Below are 17810 nucleotides of genomic sequence, written 5' to 3' on the forward strand. Positions count from 1 at the left end.
TCAGGGGTTACACCAGACACACACATAGATTTAAATAGACAAACAAACACAGAAACTCTCTCAGTCTCTCTCGTACTGGCAAACAAATCGAGCACATATACTCACTCACACACACACAAAGACACACAGACATACACCAGACACACACAGAGATTCACATGTACAAACAAACACAGAAACTCTCTCAGACTCTCTTGTACTGACATGGATTTCAAACAAATTTGAACTGCTAAATGAACAGTGTCTCTTTATCTGTTCCTCAGTGCATCATTGGATGAGGGAAGCAGCTCGGCCTCAGCCTTGAGTGGACAGGTACAGTATGATCCTCTGACACAGACACAAACACTTCAGTTGTTTCCCATTGACCCAGGAGTTGAGCGCTAGAAAGAAAAAAAACAATGAGTCATGAGATTCATGTAGCACTAAGAAAAAATTAAATACTATCATATCATCATGAAAACTGAAGACAGATATCATCCAGATGGCGATAACAGCGGAAATGGTGTGGGATCTACAACAACTTCCATATTTTCGCCACCGATATCTTGAAATCTCTCCGCCTCCCTATCAATATTTAAATATTTAGATGTGCAGTGCAGGCCCATTTGGTCTTCCTGTATCTCTGTCCCCCGGGGTTCACATACGTACATGCATATTTATCTATCTATCTATCTTTCTGTGTATACACACACACACACACACACACACACACACACACACACACACACGCACACACACACAGTCACATGCCTTTAAAAGTAGTTCTGTTGACTATAATCAATACCTTTTATATGGTATGAGCAGTGCTATTGTTTTTTCTTATCCTCAAGAATGCTCAGTGGAAAATATTTGACAAAGTAGCCTCCTTGTGTTGTTGTGTTGTGTTGTTGAGTTGAGTGTGACATCACCATAGTCATAAATGGATGTGATTTTCATTTTTGTCAGTTGTCCCATCATTCCAGCTCATCTCATCTATTGTTTTGTTTCTTCTTCATCCCTTACTTCCGTTTGCACCCTTTATGTTTCTCTCTCTCCTTCACTCTCTCTGTCTTTCTTGCCATGGGACAGGATGATGATCTCATCGATGAGGACACAGCGTTTTCTGAGGTCATCCAACTGAAATTTGTATTGTGTCTTCCTATCATACACTGCATAAATTCATCCCACCCACCTCCATACTCTGTGTGCTGCTTATTGCCCGTATCCGTATAGATAACAATAACAATACTATCAGCAGTCTTGATCTCCCTTTGCGCCAAACGTGCAAGAGACAGACTGTTCCGATTGCCAGATAGTTCTGGGTGTTTCTTCTGGGATTTTCCCAAGAGTTCAGATGTGTGTGTGTGTAGGGGGGGGATGGGTCGCTGAATCCCGATAACCTTACTTTGTTTATCTCCCCTCACTCCCCACAGCCATCCACTTCCTGCTCGTTTGACGGCAGCCTGAAGTCCGAGAACAGCGACTCTGAGCCCAAGTGGCCGGAGGTGCCACCGGTGCTGAACCAGAACGAGGACCGGCGCAGGAACAAGTACCTGAGGAAGGACTACCTGAAGGTGCGCTCACAGGCCCACTTTAACAGCATGGCGGGCAGACACCATTAGCCAAATGCATCTGTTAGCATGCAACATATTGGTATTACAGTAGTATGCACTTCAGCTCAACAGCCCACAAGCCGATTTTGTTTAGCCAAATGTGACTGTCAGTGAAACGAGAAAGGTGCTTTTGGTGGTAGCATTTCCGCAAGTATCTGGCTTGTGCCCTGCTTGGGTGTGTCTGAAGCGCAGCGCTTTGACGCCATCTTCATGTACACTTCGATGAGAGTATGTAGACAGCTCTAGTGGTGTTGTAACTGTAGAGAAAGAATATCCAGGATACAGATGCTCGATGATCTGTACTCTTTTCTTTTGCAGTACAAGTGCCAGAGTGCCCGGAGAAATTCTAGCGGTCATGATGATTGCGAGGTCAGTTACTCTGTTTTGTTAGTGAATGCATTTGTCTTTGGAATCATATGTGTGCACACAATGAATCATATGTACTGCCCTATGTGTGCACACCATGAATCATATGTACTGCCCTATGTGTGCACACCATGAATCATATGTACTGCCCTATGTGTGCACACAATGAATCATATGTACTGCCCTATGTGTGCACACCATGAATCATATGTACTGCCCTATGTGTGCACACAATGAATCATATGTACTGCCCTATGTGTGCACACCATGAATCATATGTACTGCCCTATGTGTGCACACAATGAATCATATGTACTGCCCTATGTGTGCACACCATGAATCATATGTACTGCCCTAAGTGTGCACACCATGAATCATATGTACTGCCCTATGTGTGCACACCATGAATCATATGTACTGCCCTATGTGTGCACATGATGAGTGTGGAGTTGTCTGTTTGTTTGTGTGTGTGTATGTGCATGAGTATGTGTGTACACAAGTGTGTGTGTGTGTGTGTGTGTGTGTGTGTGTGTGGGCTGAATGCCCCTGTGTGTGTTGTTCTACTCTTGAATGTTGCTCCTAGTGACTGTAGTGGCATGGCTTGTGCTTTCAGGACGGAGTACGGGCGGCTGATTTTACCACTGCACTCACTGTGTTTGGCCTGAAGCCCAGATCAGGTGTGTACTTTGTACATCGTACTTGCCCTCACTAACACACACACACGTTTGGGACCTAAATAAATAAATAAATATATATATAATATATGTATATACTGTATATATATATAGAGAGAGAGGGAGAGACAGAGAGAGAGCGCCTCAGAGCAAACATCACTGATTCACTGGAAACTGTAAGGGCTACTCATGCAGGTGTCAATAGAAACCACAAATCCAGGTGTCATTTCCAAGTAATTCCCCATGAAAGGATATCAAAGCAAAGGTTTAACTTTGTATAAAAACACTTTCTTGTCATTTGATCCTGCAGACAAAATCTGTCAGCCGAACTGTATTTTTTTACCGTAACAGCTCTTAACTTTAAAAGATGACATCAGGTTCAGTGAGGGCTGGGTGATGACAGCTGCAAGATGACACATCGAAAATGACACAAATTGCGGTACAGCTGAACTTAAACTGATGTTAAGTCTGAATGGCAATAACAAGGAACGTCACAAGTCACTGGCTAGCTAGCGTTAGTTAACTAGTAAGATTACATACAGTACAATTTATTCTCTAAAGTTAACAATACAACACTTGGATTTTTACCAGTATTCCTCACTTGTTGACAAGTTGCCGTGTTTGTCTTACTTAATGGGTGTGCTATGCAACGAGTAAGATATTTGTAGTGTTGTTGCACTGGCTATTGGCTTTATATGTGCACCCCTATTTTAATCATGTCTTTGATGTAGAATAAATGGACATATCATTTTTGATATACTGCCTCTGTAAAATCCTTAAAGAACTATATGACAGGGAGTAGGAAAACTTTCAATGATAAGGTACATCTTTTCTTCTTAACTCTACTAAAGTGCCCGGGGCAATTCACGCATTCATGCACGTTTTCTTATCTGAAGTGTATTTTAGGCTAAGAGCAGGATTTAAGGATTTACCTTTCTCCTTGCCACGTTTCTCTTTAATTGCGCTCCGGATGGCTTTTGCGTCTTTACTAAACATTACAGTTGGTTCTGGTCAGCTTATGAAAACAGGCTAAACTGAGTTAGCACCGCTCTGATGTGTCCCTTCTTCCAAAGCGAGAGCAGTGACTTTGACACATAACCTTACTATGTGCCTAATGTTATTAAATAAATAGTAGTGTCCCCCACTGCTCAGCAGTTACTTCAGCCCCAAGATCATAAGCCACAGAGTGTAGACATCTCTCCTGCAGACTCCCCCGCCCGCCGCCCCCCCCACACCCCCCCCCCCCCCCCCACCCCCACCCCCTGGAGTGTGGCAGTTCACTGGAACCCAGAGGGATGGAAGCAAAAGGGCAAAGGAAGAGGGCAATTCCGTGGAACTTAGAGCTTGTTGGTTCCTGTGAACACTGCTTATCATTGTTAAAAGTTTGGCCAGCCGTGTGACTCTGACAAAGACTGGATAACGTAAACAACTCTGGAATCGGGTCGCTGATTTCATTATTGGTGTACAGCTATCTCCAGGACACAGTATTCCAGATAGCAGGACACTTAACCAGAGGCGGCCCTTGCATTCCAATATAAGTCTATTTAAGACATATACTATATAGATGCAAAATCACAAATTAATATGAGATTCATTGGATTACTGATTATTGTCAATCATTATCACTTCTGATCTTTAATCATCCTGATTTGCAACTCCTTCACCCCCTATCCCCTTAGGAAATTAACCATAAATGTAATGTGTGAAAACTTCTTTCACTCAGAAGAGCAAGTTGCAGGTCAAAAGTACTAATGCTATCAGCTCCATTATCTAGTCTCTCTCATCTTACATATTGCAGGGTTTAGTAGTGTGTGCGTGTGCGAGAGTGTGTGTGCATACCGCACAGTTTTCCATAACTACTTTTGTCAAACCCTCACAAGCTACATTTCCATGGTGCCATAAAGTTTTTGTGTGACCAACGAGTAGTGTGTTCAACGTGCATTCTGTCTATTGTCAGCTTTCTCCCGGGGAAGCCAAAAGGAGTTTAACACCATTGACCCCAGCTTCACCATGCGGAGAAAGATGGAGCACCTCCGAGAAGAGATGGAAAAGATACACCTTCTCCGGCAGGTCAGACGGGGAGAAAAACTTACCATACACTCTGTTTCACATAGTTTGATTTAAAATATGTGTGTATGCACTGTATGTATTGATGGATGGATGTATGGATTTATGTATGTATCTGATGTGTGTGTGTGTGTGTGTGTGTGTGTGTGTGTGTGTGTGTGTACGTCTGTGTTTCTGTGGGTATGGACTGTGGGTATAGACTGTATATACATATAGAGTAGTTACAAGACTGTATAATTGTGATCATGTGTAAAATAGGTGTACAATAGCTTATTGTTAGTGAAGAAAAAATTAAGATGTAAATGCTTGGCGATGTATGGGCACTTTTAAAACACCCAATCTGTTGCCAGAGCCTGAGTGTTGATACAGCCATATCCAAGTAAATGCTTACCGTAATTCCCGGACTATTAAGCGCACCTGAATGTAAGCCGCACCCACTGAATTTTATTAAAACACTTATTTTGAACATAAATAAGCCGCACTTGTCTATAAGCCGCAGGTGCCTACCGGTACATTGAAAACAAATTAACTTTACACAGGCTTTAACGAAACTCGGCATGACAAGAACAGTTAGTAGGCATGCAACGTACTAATATTTTACAAATATATAGCTTATTGTAAGTGCTAAAGTGAACAATCGAGGATAAGTTAACACGCAGAAAGTGATGTTGCTCAAGAGGGTTAGGATGATGACGATTTGGTTAAAAAGGGGGCACCTCTGTTTGGAACTGGTTTGAGTTCAAAATATCCGATCTCGACCATAAAAGAATAAAAGACAGTTGTGTCGCCGCGTTGTTTTAGCCAAAGGTGTAAGCACAAGCAACGTAAAACCATCATTCAATTTGCAGCTCGAACATTGTCTATTGTTTATCATATTTCATATTATCATTTTCACACACATAGGTAGGGTACATACAGTTGGCAGCTGCTAGCTTGTGATACGTGATACTAGATCGTTTTATGGAACTGTAACTCTTCCATTGAAATCGTTTATGCTAAGGTTATTTAAAGTTCCCTTAGCTAGCACAGCAATTCGATAACCAGTAACAACCAGGAAACACAACTTAAGCTGCAAAGTTTAATTTTTCAAAATCATCTCACCATTGAAAAAGCAGTCTTGGGTTCTACGTGATTACAACCACTTGTGGAATGTTAAATGGCTTCACATAGATATAAACATACCTAAGAGAAATAATGGGAAATCGATAGAGCAAGGGCTCACTCTGATATCAATGTTAGCAATATTGCTCATGCTTTAGTCTCCGCTCTTCGTCTAAAGCCAAATCTATTCTTGAGGTTCCAACATTTTTCAAAAGCAAGTTGGTTTTAAATGTGAGTTGTCGATCAAGTTATTTTCTGTCCCGTCGTTTGAAGCATACCTTTTAGCTCCGGCATTGATCTCCCATTATTTAACATTTCACGTTTCAGGCTCTCATACGCCCCCTTCATTTAGGCAGAGTTACTGTTTGTCTCTCCTCAGGCATTACGCTTATGAAAGTGGGAAAAATACATAAATAAGCCGCGTCATTGTATAAGCCGCGAGGTTCAACGCGTGAGAAAAAAGTAGCGGCTTATAGTCCGGGAATTACGGTAATAGTGTCAGTGTGATGACTCATGGGCACAAATAACACAGACACATCCCCCTCTGAGGTATGAGGTCTGTTATGATTAATGAGGGTTCCAAGGTATTGCAGATACAAAGAGTCTGTTGGGTAATTGCCAAGGCCCATGATAGAGATCAGGCTCAGCAATTGGATCACTTCTTAAAATTTCCGAATACCGAAAAGCTTCACTGGAAACAAAAGTTTAAACAGGATGTGTGCATGTGTGTGAAAGAAGTTTGATTTTAGTGCAATCCATTGAGTATTGTTTATGAACTGTGAAGGCATGCACTCATGCAAGTTTTCATTTTCTTCTTAAATCTGATCATAATGTCTATATAAAATCATGGACAAAATAATTGGCACCCCTGCACTTCTGTCAGATAATGCACCAATTCTCCCAGATAATTGTTGCAATTACAAATGATTTGGTATTCACATGTTTATTTATGTTGTTTGCATTTGAGCAACATAAAAAAGCAGGCAAAATTCCCCTGTGGCAGGTCACAGGTGCTGGCAATATAGAAATCACCCTTCCAACCAGTTGAAATGTAGGAAAGTTGACTTAACCTTTGTGTTGTGTGTCTGTGTATACCACTCTGAGCATGAAGAAAAGAAAGAAGACCAAAGAGTTGTCTGAGGATTTGAGAACCAAATTTGTGGAAAAGTGTTGGCAATCTCAAGGCTGCAAGTCCATCTCCAGAGATCTTAATGTTCCTGTGACCAGTGTGCGCAATGTCATCACGAAGTTTACAGCCCATGGCATTGTCGCTTACTTTGTTGAAAGATAACCACGAAGTATTGTAGGCGGATAAAAAACCTATAACAACTTCCAAACAAATTCAAGATGACCTGCAGACATGGAACAACAGTGTCAGCCCGCACTATCCATCGCCATCTGAATGAAATGGGACGCTTTGGTGGAAGACCTATGAGGACCCAACTGCTGGCACAGAGACATAAAAAAGCCAGACTGGAGTTTGCCAAAACCTTCCTGGGGAAGCCAAAATCATTCTGGGAGAACGTACGGTGGACAGATGAGACCAAAGTAGTGCTTTTTTGGTAAAGCATATCATTCTACTGTTTACAGAAAATAAAAAGAGGCCTTCAAAGAAAAGAACACGGTCCCTACAATCAAACATGGTGGAGGTTCACCGATGTTTTGGGGTTGCTTTGCTGCTTCTGGCACCGGATGTCTTGACTGTGTGCATGGTATCATGAAATCTGAATTGGGGGGGGCAATGTAGGGCCCAGTGTCAAAGAGCCGGGTCTTCATCAGAGTTCATGGGTGCTCCAGCAAGACAATGACCCAAAGCACAATTCAAAAAGCACCCAGAAAAGCGCTGGAGAGGTCTGAAGTGTCCAGCAATGAGTCCAGATCTAAATCCCATAGAACACCTGTGGCGGAAAACTCAAAACAGCAGTTGGGAAAAGGCACCCTTAATTGTGAGAGACCTGGAGCAGTTGGCAAAAGAAAAGTGGTCCAAAATTCCAGGAAAGGGGTGTAAGAAACTCATTTGTGGTTACAGAAAGCGATTGATTTCAGTATTTTTTTCCAAAGGGTGTGCTACCAAGTAGGGTGCCAATAATTTTGTCAAGTCTATTTTAAGAATTCATATCAGATTTGGCCTTGATTCTCTGCTTTTTTGTGTTGTTCCAATGCAAACAAAATGCCTATATTTTTTGTCCATGACTGTAGCTTTACCACTTGGAATGTTTTTACTCATTTAGTGTGTGTGGTACATCACGTGTCTGGTTCTGTCACAACCAGAGTAAATCAAGACAATGAGTGTTTAGTTTCATGCCTGGAATACATCTAAATGTCTTCCGACGTATCTACAGCTCCAGAGAAAGCTCTTGTGAATTCTAGAGGCTTGAGGAAACGTATCAGTATTCCAAGGCATTGCAAGCTGGCTCACACTCTTCCTCATAAATCCTTTCACCATAGAGGCTTGGAGTTCAATTCTCTCTCTCTCTCTCTCTTTTATCTTTCTTCCTCAGAATCTGGAGTCTAGGCTAAAGGTCCTGTTGCCAGATGATGTAGGGGCAGCCTTGATGGATGGTGTGGTGCTTTGCCACCTGGCAAACCATATCAAGCCTCGCTCTGTGGCTAGTATCCACGTGCCCTCTCCTGCAGTGGTAAGCCTGTGTGCCCTCCATGATGATCACTGTTTGTCACCCTTCCTATACTTGAAGGAAAGGGATTCACAGCTTTAAGACAAGTAGGAAATGTTGGAAGGCTCTTATTGGTAAAAAAAAAAAGTTCTTTTTTGTTTACAGGTGTATATATATATATCTTTACAAATAATAATTGATGAATAACAATAACAACTTATATAATGCACCGAAGATAGAAGAAACACAAAAAAATGTATCTGTCATTTTATCTCCAAATCTTTGTGCCCTTAAAATCTTGTAAAATGTAAGAGAGCTTTTATTCCTTTTTTTTTCTTAGCCAAAACTGAGCATGGCCAAATGTCGTCGGAATGTGGAGAACTTCCTGGATGCCTGCAAGAAGCTTGGCGTAACGCACGTAAGCTTCAATCAGCTAGCCCCACCGCATTCTAAGTAAAACCTTGAGGGAATGATCCATCTTTCAATGGGGTGTATATTGGAGTCTTGCGTGGAATTTTAGAATGGCTGTAAATCAGCCGTAGGCACAAGCACTGATTTCTGATGAAAACAGCTCAACCAAACTAGAATTCAAATCAAAATGTTGCCCCTGTTGCCAGGCAACACGTTGTAATTAGGGTCTCTTCTCATTTGAGATGAATGCCTTTGGTACACAGTGCCATTGAATAGAAGCAGAGTGAACTGATTTGATGTGAGTTTTCTAAGAGTGTGTCTGTTCTCTGTGTGTATCCTCAGGATAACCTGTGTCTGCCACACCACATCCTTGAGGAGAGAGGCCTGGTGAAGGTGGGAGTGACTGTTCAGGCTCTACTGGACCTGCCGACCTCCAAGCCCCCCCTGCTATCTACAATGTAGCCCCCAGTGCCAGCCTGTCACTCATACACACATAAACACACACACACACACAAACACACACACAATCACACACACACACACACGCACACACCACACACACACACACACACACACACACACACACACACACACACACACACACACACACACACACACACATAAACACACACACAAACACACACACAAACACACACACAAACACACACACAATCACACACACACACACACACACACACCACCAGTGTGCTTCTCTCCAGACTCCATCCCACTCAACCTCCACTGGAGGAGGCTAACACACTGGACCCGCTATGGAGGCAAGGGGCGAGAGGTCTGTGCTTAGTCCCCACTTACCACACCCTTGGATCACATAGCAGGGGGTGAGTTGGGGGCAAAGACCACCCACACAGCCATGAACTAGCAAAACACCGATCACACTTGCCAGACCTTCATGACTCGAGATCTTTCCACCGTCTGACTTTTCATCACCTGCTATCCTGTTAAGTGCCCAGCCACTTTCCCATTCACACAAGTCAATCTGGAAAAGAGACCCTTGATGCTTGCCTTCATGGACCAGTCGGCCTTTTGGACTGAGGGCATTACCTCTCTGCAGTCCCAACTGCCCTTCACCTCCCCTTTCCCTCTCCAAGCTGATTGAATTTGGAGGGATTGCCTGCTTGCACCCTCCTGCATGATGTCAGCTGGACTCCACCAAGCATGTCTCTCACCTCTACCTGACGTATGTGGGAGCGTGCATATGCGTGTGTGTGTGTGTGTTTTCCTGTAAGAAAGACAGACAGAGAAGTGAGGGGATGTGTGTGTGTGTGTGTGTGTGTGTGTGTGTGGGTGGGTGTGGATGAAAGAGTGCGTATAGCCTCAGTTAGTGGTTCAGAATGCCAGGTAGTTCAGGAGGGGCTGAATCCTGAGAGTTGAGATCAGCACTGTACAGTCAGAGGTTCTCTGAGAGAGAACTGCATGCGTGCCTACTTGCTATAGGTAAACAGACATTATTTGCCAGGCCAGGGTCTCCTATTTTATATCTCGGATCAGAGCTGGCCTTAAGCTGCCATGTAAGAGAGCATACTGACAATGGAACTCGTGTAGGTATGTGTTCCTTTTTCTATCTGGAATGGAGAACTTCAGAATGCATTTATTGCAAACCCTGAAAAAAACAGTCTGACCACATCCACATAAACCCCCCCACACACGCACACACACACACACACACACACACACACACACACACACACACACACACACACACCTGCACACACCCTTGATTTCAGTGCCCTGCATGTGATGAAGTGTACGCCCACCACCCAGCCAATAACAGACCATTTCCACCAGACTTGTTTTGTCTTGAAAGCCAGCTGTAGGGGGGGGGGGGGGGGGGGGGGGGGGGTGGGCAGTCTCTGTCAAGGATAAAAGAGCTGACATAAAGCCAGTACTGAATAAAGGGCGCTGAAAGTGTTTGTGCCCTGGGGGAAACAAGGGTCCCATTATTATAGACCGTTTTTAAACTGGCCTGACTCACCTGGCTGGGACTCTTGTAGTTTGGTGCCATGTCACTGGAAGATGTAAAATATTACCAGATTGAGAGAGTTTTCTCTTACTTGTTGAACCACTGTCCACTGGGGCAGGTTTTCCAATTGCTTAAAAACTGTGTGTACAGAAAGGTGAGTGCATAGGGAAGGAGTCAGTGCTGAGGTTTTAAACGGTGATGGTGTTCATGCTTTATTTCCTTTGAAATCAAACAACTTATGCTTTTGTTTTCATGTATTGCTTGCTACATCTTGTTGTGCTGGCGGTTTGGTTTCTTTGGCACAACATACTGTACGAGTACATTGTGCAATGGGAAGAATGTGACAGTGTTTTTTCCGAGTAATGGGACTCCTGTCAGAATTACCTGACCATTTTTCCAAAAAAAATTTTATCAGGGACAGTTTTTTAAAGTATTTATTGAGTATTTATTTTAAAGTATTTTTCGTTTGTTTGTTTGTTTTAATATCTACATGTCTGTTGAAATGTGTGCCATGGGCCGTTTTATGTGTGCAGTTCTCAAACAAACAGCCCCAGGGTGTGATCCTTAGTCAGGATTAATGACGTGGCCCTTTAAGGCGTCATCTTTTCCCCCCCAGTAAACAAAAGTATGTGTGCTGATGTACAACATGCCTGCTCAGTTTTATATCCCAGCATTCATGTATTTAATTTCACCACAATTCCTTCTCTATGGCAGTCAACTTGATTTATCTTTCAGGTTTGATTTCGCTTTGTTTATTCTCTTCTATTTAAGTTATGCTTTCATCTGTTTATTTTTTTGACCTCCACTCCCACTCTAGCTTTACCCTTGAGCACATTTCATGGAATCCCCTTGCTGACAGGAACTCCAGGAACTGTCAGCTCCAGCCTTGCCCTTGAGGCGTGTTCGTTTTCTTGGGTGTGGCGGAGGTCTGCTCTTTGCATGAAGCACCCTGTTGTGTTATGTCTTTGCGCTTATGCGACTTGTTTTACCTATTCGGTGGTCAAAAGTCAGACCTCTATTTTTTCTTGGCAAGGCAGCAGGATATTTTGGTTGAATCAACAAGAAGCAAGAGGCAAAGGAGGCATAATTTAACTGGAGAAGCAAGACAGCCCTTTCACCCTCACTGTTTTTTAATTTATTTTATTTTATTATTTTATTTGCACCGGTACAGTGTGCCTACAATATTGTGTACAATATCATTGTGCATTAATGAGTCAGGTAGAAAGAAAGGATATGTTATGATTGATCAAGAGGTAGAATTAGTTTAATCAGGGACATCTTGCCCCTGAAAAACTACTATCATAACTGACACAAGACCTTATTTGCCAAATTTTAAGCTGTAGCTCTCTGTCTGTGTGTGTTTGTGTGTGTGTGTGTCTGTGTGTGTGCATACATTGTTCTTCATGTGGGTTATGTCTCAGTTTTCCATAACTGCTGTTGTCATAACTTTCACAAGCTTTATTTCCATGGTGCCATAATGTTCTTTTGTGACCAACAAGTAGTGTATTCAACTGCCTTTTTTTCATTTCTCTGGATATCCATGGACTTTCCATTGACTCCCCTGTATTCTACATTCCCTAGTCTTAGCCTTCTGTTTGCACTGTCAATCTGCATTCACTGACACTGAAGAGACTTTAAAGACATCTCCCTTCCCATTGAGATGCTCAGACAATGGCTGGCTGTGACACGTAACAGGCTAGATCCTGGCACTGATCCTTGTGCATGGCAGAAAATTGGATAAGGACCCCTGCCAGAAACAACAGCTGTGTGAAGTTTCTCTAGAATAAAAGGTGATTTATTAGGCTTCTCAACTCAGCTGTGTTAATCGCTTTCACTGGAATTATTACCTGTACATATATTTATTCAGTTTAGTTGAGGTGGGAGAAGCTCTTTTGCTTACACTATATGGCTGAGTGCATTCAAATGTGGGTGTATATAACTGTTGTTTTTTGTATGAAACTGATTGATTGCATGTTTGGACTCCATTTGATCAAGCCCTTCTATGTGTACATAATCTCTGTATAAAATACTAGGAGGTTCTTTAAAAAAGTTTCAAGTTAAAAAAAGAAATAAAATAAAATGGTCTTTTCCACATTTCTAGATGGCCTTCATCTTTATTGTAGTTGTAGTCTTGCATGCTGTTTCTTTCAAGGTATGCCTTTTGTAGGGTAGATAAAATGGGACCCCTTTATAGATTGTTCTCGATCCTTATCTGGTACGATACAAAAATGTGTCTACAATAAGCCTCATGGTTATTATTATTATTATTATTATTTGTTATTTTTACAGTGACAACACTTTTTGTTTGCATTTCTCAAGGGCATTTGGAGTTGCCTCAGCAAGAAAACATTGTCTCAGTTCTCAAAAGTTTGCACTTTTCTCTGTAAACATAATTCACACATTTTTCTATGTGTAAACATTATGCTCATTAAGCAAACACATGCAATCAAGGTATCACGATCTGAACTGAAGCACAACTTTTTCATGGATGGAAACTAAGCCAGAAAATTATTAATTATTAATCAATCAGAATTGCTGAATAAATAAATAAGATACATTGGTGTGTAAATATGCTCAGGAACAATGGATCCTACACCAATGGACACCAGAGGGGTGGTGAAGGAAGAGGAGACTGCAGTGCATGTATTATACTGTAAACTTGTACTATATCTACACTTGGACCTTGTTCCCATTGTGTTTTCTTTACAATTCCATAGTTCTGTAATGGATGACATCAGTAACAATTTAATTATGTTTTTGTTTTGGTAGAACTGAAAGGCACCGTTTGTTGATGGGCTAAAAATATGGTCAAAGTGCAGACATTTAACAGCACTCCTTGTTAGGTGAAAATTCACGCAAGTTACCTCAGGACTCCGGAGTTGCATATAAGTATATTTATTCAGTAACGATTGCAATCGGGCTCACTCACAGCACAAGGATGAAAGTGAAGCAATTTAACTAACATTGCACAGTGTTTATATCCTTAAGATTTATCTAATTCTGACGCCATACATGTTCCCAATGTCAGCAAGAATAGCCACGCTGAACTAAAAGTCCTCTTGTGTTATCTTGACTGAGCTTCCTGTCTTCCAAGGATGTAAGTTTTTACACAAGGTCGAAAAAGCACAGTTCGACCCTTCCTATCACCTCTGAGCTCACCCAAAAATAGACAAGAGGCTCCCTCACTTCACATTTAAATCTTACACATATGCAGACTAACTGGCGTCAGCAGCTTATACAAAGCCATGTTCCTGCTAACATAGCACATGATTCATACAAAACAATTATTAATACAAGGCACTTGTATGCTTTAATTTTGGATCATGTAGGTTTTCATTCAGTGACCATCCCACGTTCACAAAGATACATTACCCATTTCTCTGTGCATTTGATGATATTTTTATTTTTTATCAGGGCTTAACTACCATGGTATTTGTCAAGAGAAAACATCTTGTTTTTTTCTGAAGTCTTTCAGGGCAGAGTTGCATCTTGTGATCCTGATGCATGTATTTTAAAATAATATATAGTGTGTACAGGACAGCCATGTAGAGCGTGTTTTTGACTACATACTACATGTGTGTGTCATCTGAGAGCAACGTTTGATGTTGACCTGGAAGTTAGATGTTTGTACTGATGTGAGTGTCGTTTTGATAATGTGTCTGTAGTTTTGAGAAAATGGTGAATTTTCTCAGAAACTGGAAAAACTATCGGGGTCCCTCATGGTAAATTATTATTTTCCATTTACTTAATACCCCAACTGGCAACCCATGACTTTACTCTGTCACCCTTCTCAAACTGCTGGAAGGGAACTTGATGAGAAGTGATCCCAATGTAAAGTATGTTTTTCACGGGAACCCCCCTGTTAACCGCTAGAACCAGGAAGAACCCTGAACAAACATTACCCCTCACTCAGAGCTGCGCTTCAATCCACTCTGTATTCCTTCAGTGTATATTTAAGGCGCTGGGGGAACCCCATGTGATGTGTGATGTGTTTGCTGGGGTTTGCCCAGCACAGCTACTGCTGCTTTCTTTTGCTCCCCAGAATGTTGGGTCTAGTCAGGAAGCCTTAATAAACAAAAGCCATATACAGTAGCTACTACTAGATGCACTCAGGAGCCTTTCCTTGGCTTACCACACCTCGGTAAGTCAGAAAAAGGACTCTCACACTCTTCCAGAACATTACCTCAGAGACACATGTGTCCAATTTCCGATTTCAGTCCGATTTAAATTGGAGATTGGACACATGTGTCTCCCCAAATCTAGATTCATTGTGTCCGACTTGAGTCCGACTGGACTCCGATGTAAACCCCTGGATACACGATTCGATTCTGCTGGGAATTGGACTGGGCGCGCATGTGTCTCTCGAATCTAGATTCAAATTGGACAACAACAACTTTTGCACGTGCTTGAGATCGTGCCCACAGACATATACATGCATCATATATGTCTATGATATGATAATCGCTGCTAGACGCTCAGTTCTTGTGCTTCCTCTCATTCACGTTGAAATACTGAAACCGAAACTGAAACTTTGAAACTGGAACGCAACTGTTTGGGACAGAACGCGCTAATTCAGTGAACAAATATTTTCATATTACTTTTCCACCAGTTGTTAGTCATGTAATCCATTCATATCGATGTGAATCAATCAATATTAATACAACTTTAACTGTGGTGTGTTTTTGTTTCATTTCACAACGTATTTACTAACGGTAGCAGATGTAAACATTCCGCATTTGATTTGAACCGACGCGGCCAAGATCTAGATTTGTCACTGCCATGTGCTTTGAGATTGAGCAGTTAACCCCCCATGGAGACCCCATGGAGAGAATCGGATGGGATCGGAGTGCTGCCATCATGTGCCTCATATAGGAAGGTAAAAGCTACTTTTTGAAGGAATTTAAAAGTCGTTTTAAAAAAAAAGATGTTGATGTTATAGAGTACAGCAATGTTGATGAAGAGTAGTTAGAGAAGTATATCTGAGAGACACTCAAACTGAAACTGTGTTGGAAAAGTGTTGGCTAGCTATCCTCCTTGAAGCTCCTGCAATCTTCGTCCTTCTCTGATTCCCTTTTGTCCTTGAGTTTTCATCCTGTCCAAACTTGGTTGGTCATTCTCCAAGTTCCATTGGCTGTAACTTTCTTTCATCCATGAATGCACTGATTATAATGTCATAATTACCTTGGGGTCTTCCCACCCATCGGACCTTAACTGGTCTTCCGGCATAAAACTCCCCTGGTCACCTGGGCTATACATGATAGGCCTTTGAAGAACGGCTTGGGCAACAGCCCCCTCGAACATTCAATATGTGCACACAAACCTAGACTACTGTCTCTATACAGAGCCCCCCCCCCCCCCCCCCCCCCCCCCCATATAAGGGGGAATTTCCACTAGCTACTACCATATAGGATATCATAAACATGCATGCATACAAGTTAGATAGATAGCTCATAACATACAAAAAGACCCTTAACACAGGTGGGGAATATATGCAAATACAAATTGGATACATATCTTATGATATACTTGGACAACATTATGTAACAATTTTACCTTAAAATACCTAAACATTTACCAGAGTTAAATATGGAGAATTGCGACAGTACCACGGCCACAGCACGCCAGGGGTGACTTTGGGGTGCAGGCTAATGCTCTATGGCACCACGTCACGCAACAACTAGACCCTTCAGCTAGCTATGAGTAGAAGGTAGCGCAGTCTTCTCTGAATGGACATCATGGCATAGGCACCGAGGTGAACAGCCTCTGGCATGTTAGAACAAGGTTGGTAAGGGAAGTCGTATGTCAGATCTGCTTCACAATGAAAGGAAGAGCCGACATCGAAGGATCCAGAAGCCAACGTCGCGATGAACGCTAAGTCGCCACAAGCCAATACCTGTGGTAACTTTTCTGGCACCTCTTGCTTAAAACCCCAAAAGCCAGAAGGATGTTGAAAACTGTATTCATACTGGAAATCAAGATCACCCTTCTGCTCCCAGAGCTTGCCTTGGGACATCTGCATTACAGTTTGACAGGTGAACCGCGAGAAGGGCGGATCGCCCCAGGTAAAGGTGAGGTAAAGACTAGATCATATTTTGTGAGGGGAATACCTTACATCGCATATTACTTTGGGCACTTTTTTGAGATCTTTTTGGGTCTTAACCTTTACTAAGGACAATGAAAGATCGAAAGGATCCCTATAGTATCCCTGTGTCTGTTTACCTCTTTAGAAACTGTAGAAAATGACGGACAGTTTCAGTTCCTGTGCAAAATGACTGGAAGCAGACAAACAAAGTAGGTCTATCTATGTAGGGATCCTTTCAATGTTGTCAGACACTAATAATAACATTATGAGCCCGTCAGTGGTGAAAACAAGCAGTTTATTTATGATGCAGATGCTTGCCCTATGGGATTCCATTGTATAGCAATTTTGTTGTTGCTGGTCAGTGGTGGACAGTAACGAAGTAAATGTAATTCGTTCCTGTACTTAAGTAACATATCTATGTATCTGTACTTTAGTAAGTAAGTATTTCTATTTGGTGAGACTAAATACTTTCACTCCACTACATTTCAAAGTGAAAATTCGTACTTTTTACTCCATTACATTTAGTAAAGCCTCTCGTTCCTTTTTCCCAAAGCGAATCAAATAATGAAAGGTCAGCGTGAGTTCACAATCACACCAATCAGGGATTAGCGCTATTTGCTCTGAAGTCCTACTTGTCGCAATACTTCTTTACAGTCTTCGGTGCAGACCGGTATGCTCTGTAATTTTGTGCAACTTCTGCAAAAACTAGTTCCTGTAATGACATTTCTTTTCTTCACGTTTGATCTGAGGTCAAGTGTTTTGTATTTGTACCTAGGGCTGTGTAGGGAGTATCACTGCTAACACTAGTCTTCAGCACAAACTAGCATAACTAGTTCAAGTGTTGTTGTTTTTGTACCTAGGGTTGTGTAGGGAATATCACTGCTAACACTAGTCTCCATCACAAACTATTACAACACCACA

The 17810-nt window shown here is 41.9% G+C and overlaps 1 protein-coding gene across 1 annotated transcript in view; it reads left to right on the forward strand.

The window, feature by feature from the left end:
- The window catches only part of lrch2 (leucine-rich repeats and calponin homology (CH) domain containing 2), a 56446-nt gene extending 46397 nt beyond the window's left edge, over positions 1–10049 (forward strand). Inside the window, exons 14-22 of the mRNA XM_080831915.1 lie at positions 264–312; positions 1069–1107; positions 1413–1553; positions 1911–1961; positions 2572–2635; positions 4590–4702; positions 8302–8439; positions 8756–8833; positions 9169–10049. Of these exons, the coding sequence (XP_080688041.1) occupies positions 264–312; positions 1069–1107; positions 1413–1553; positions 1911–1961; positions 2572–2635; positions 4590–4702; positions 8302–8439; positions 8756–8833; positions 9169–9288 (793 nt within the window). The 3' untranslated portion in view covers positions 9289–10049. The remainder of the gene's footprint in view (positions 1–263; positions 313–1068; positions 1108–1412; positions 1554–1910; positions 1962–2571; positions 2636–4589; positions 4703–8301; positions 8440–8755; positions 8834–9168) is intronic.
- The last annotated feature ends 7761 nt before the right edge of the window (positions 10050–17810 follow it).

Source organism: Sprattus sprattus (genome assembly GCF_963457725.1).
Source record: "Sprattus sprattus genome assembly, chromosome: 1".
NCBI classification, from domain to species: domain Eukaryota; kingdom Metazoa; phylum Chordata; class Actinopteri; order Clupeiformes; family Clupeidae; genus Sprattus; species Sprattus sprattus.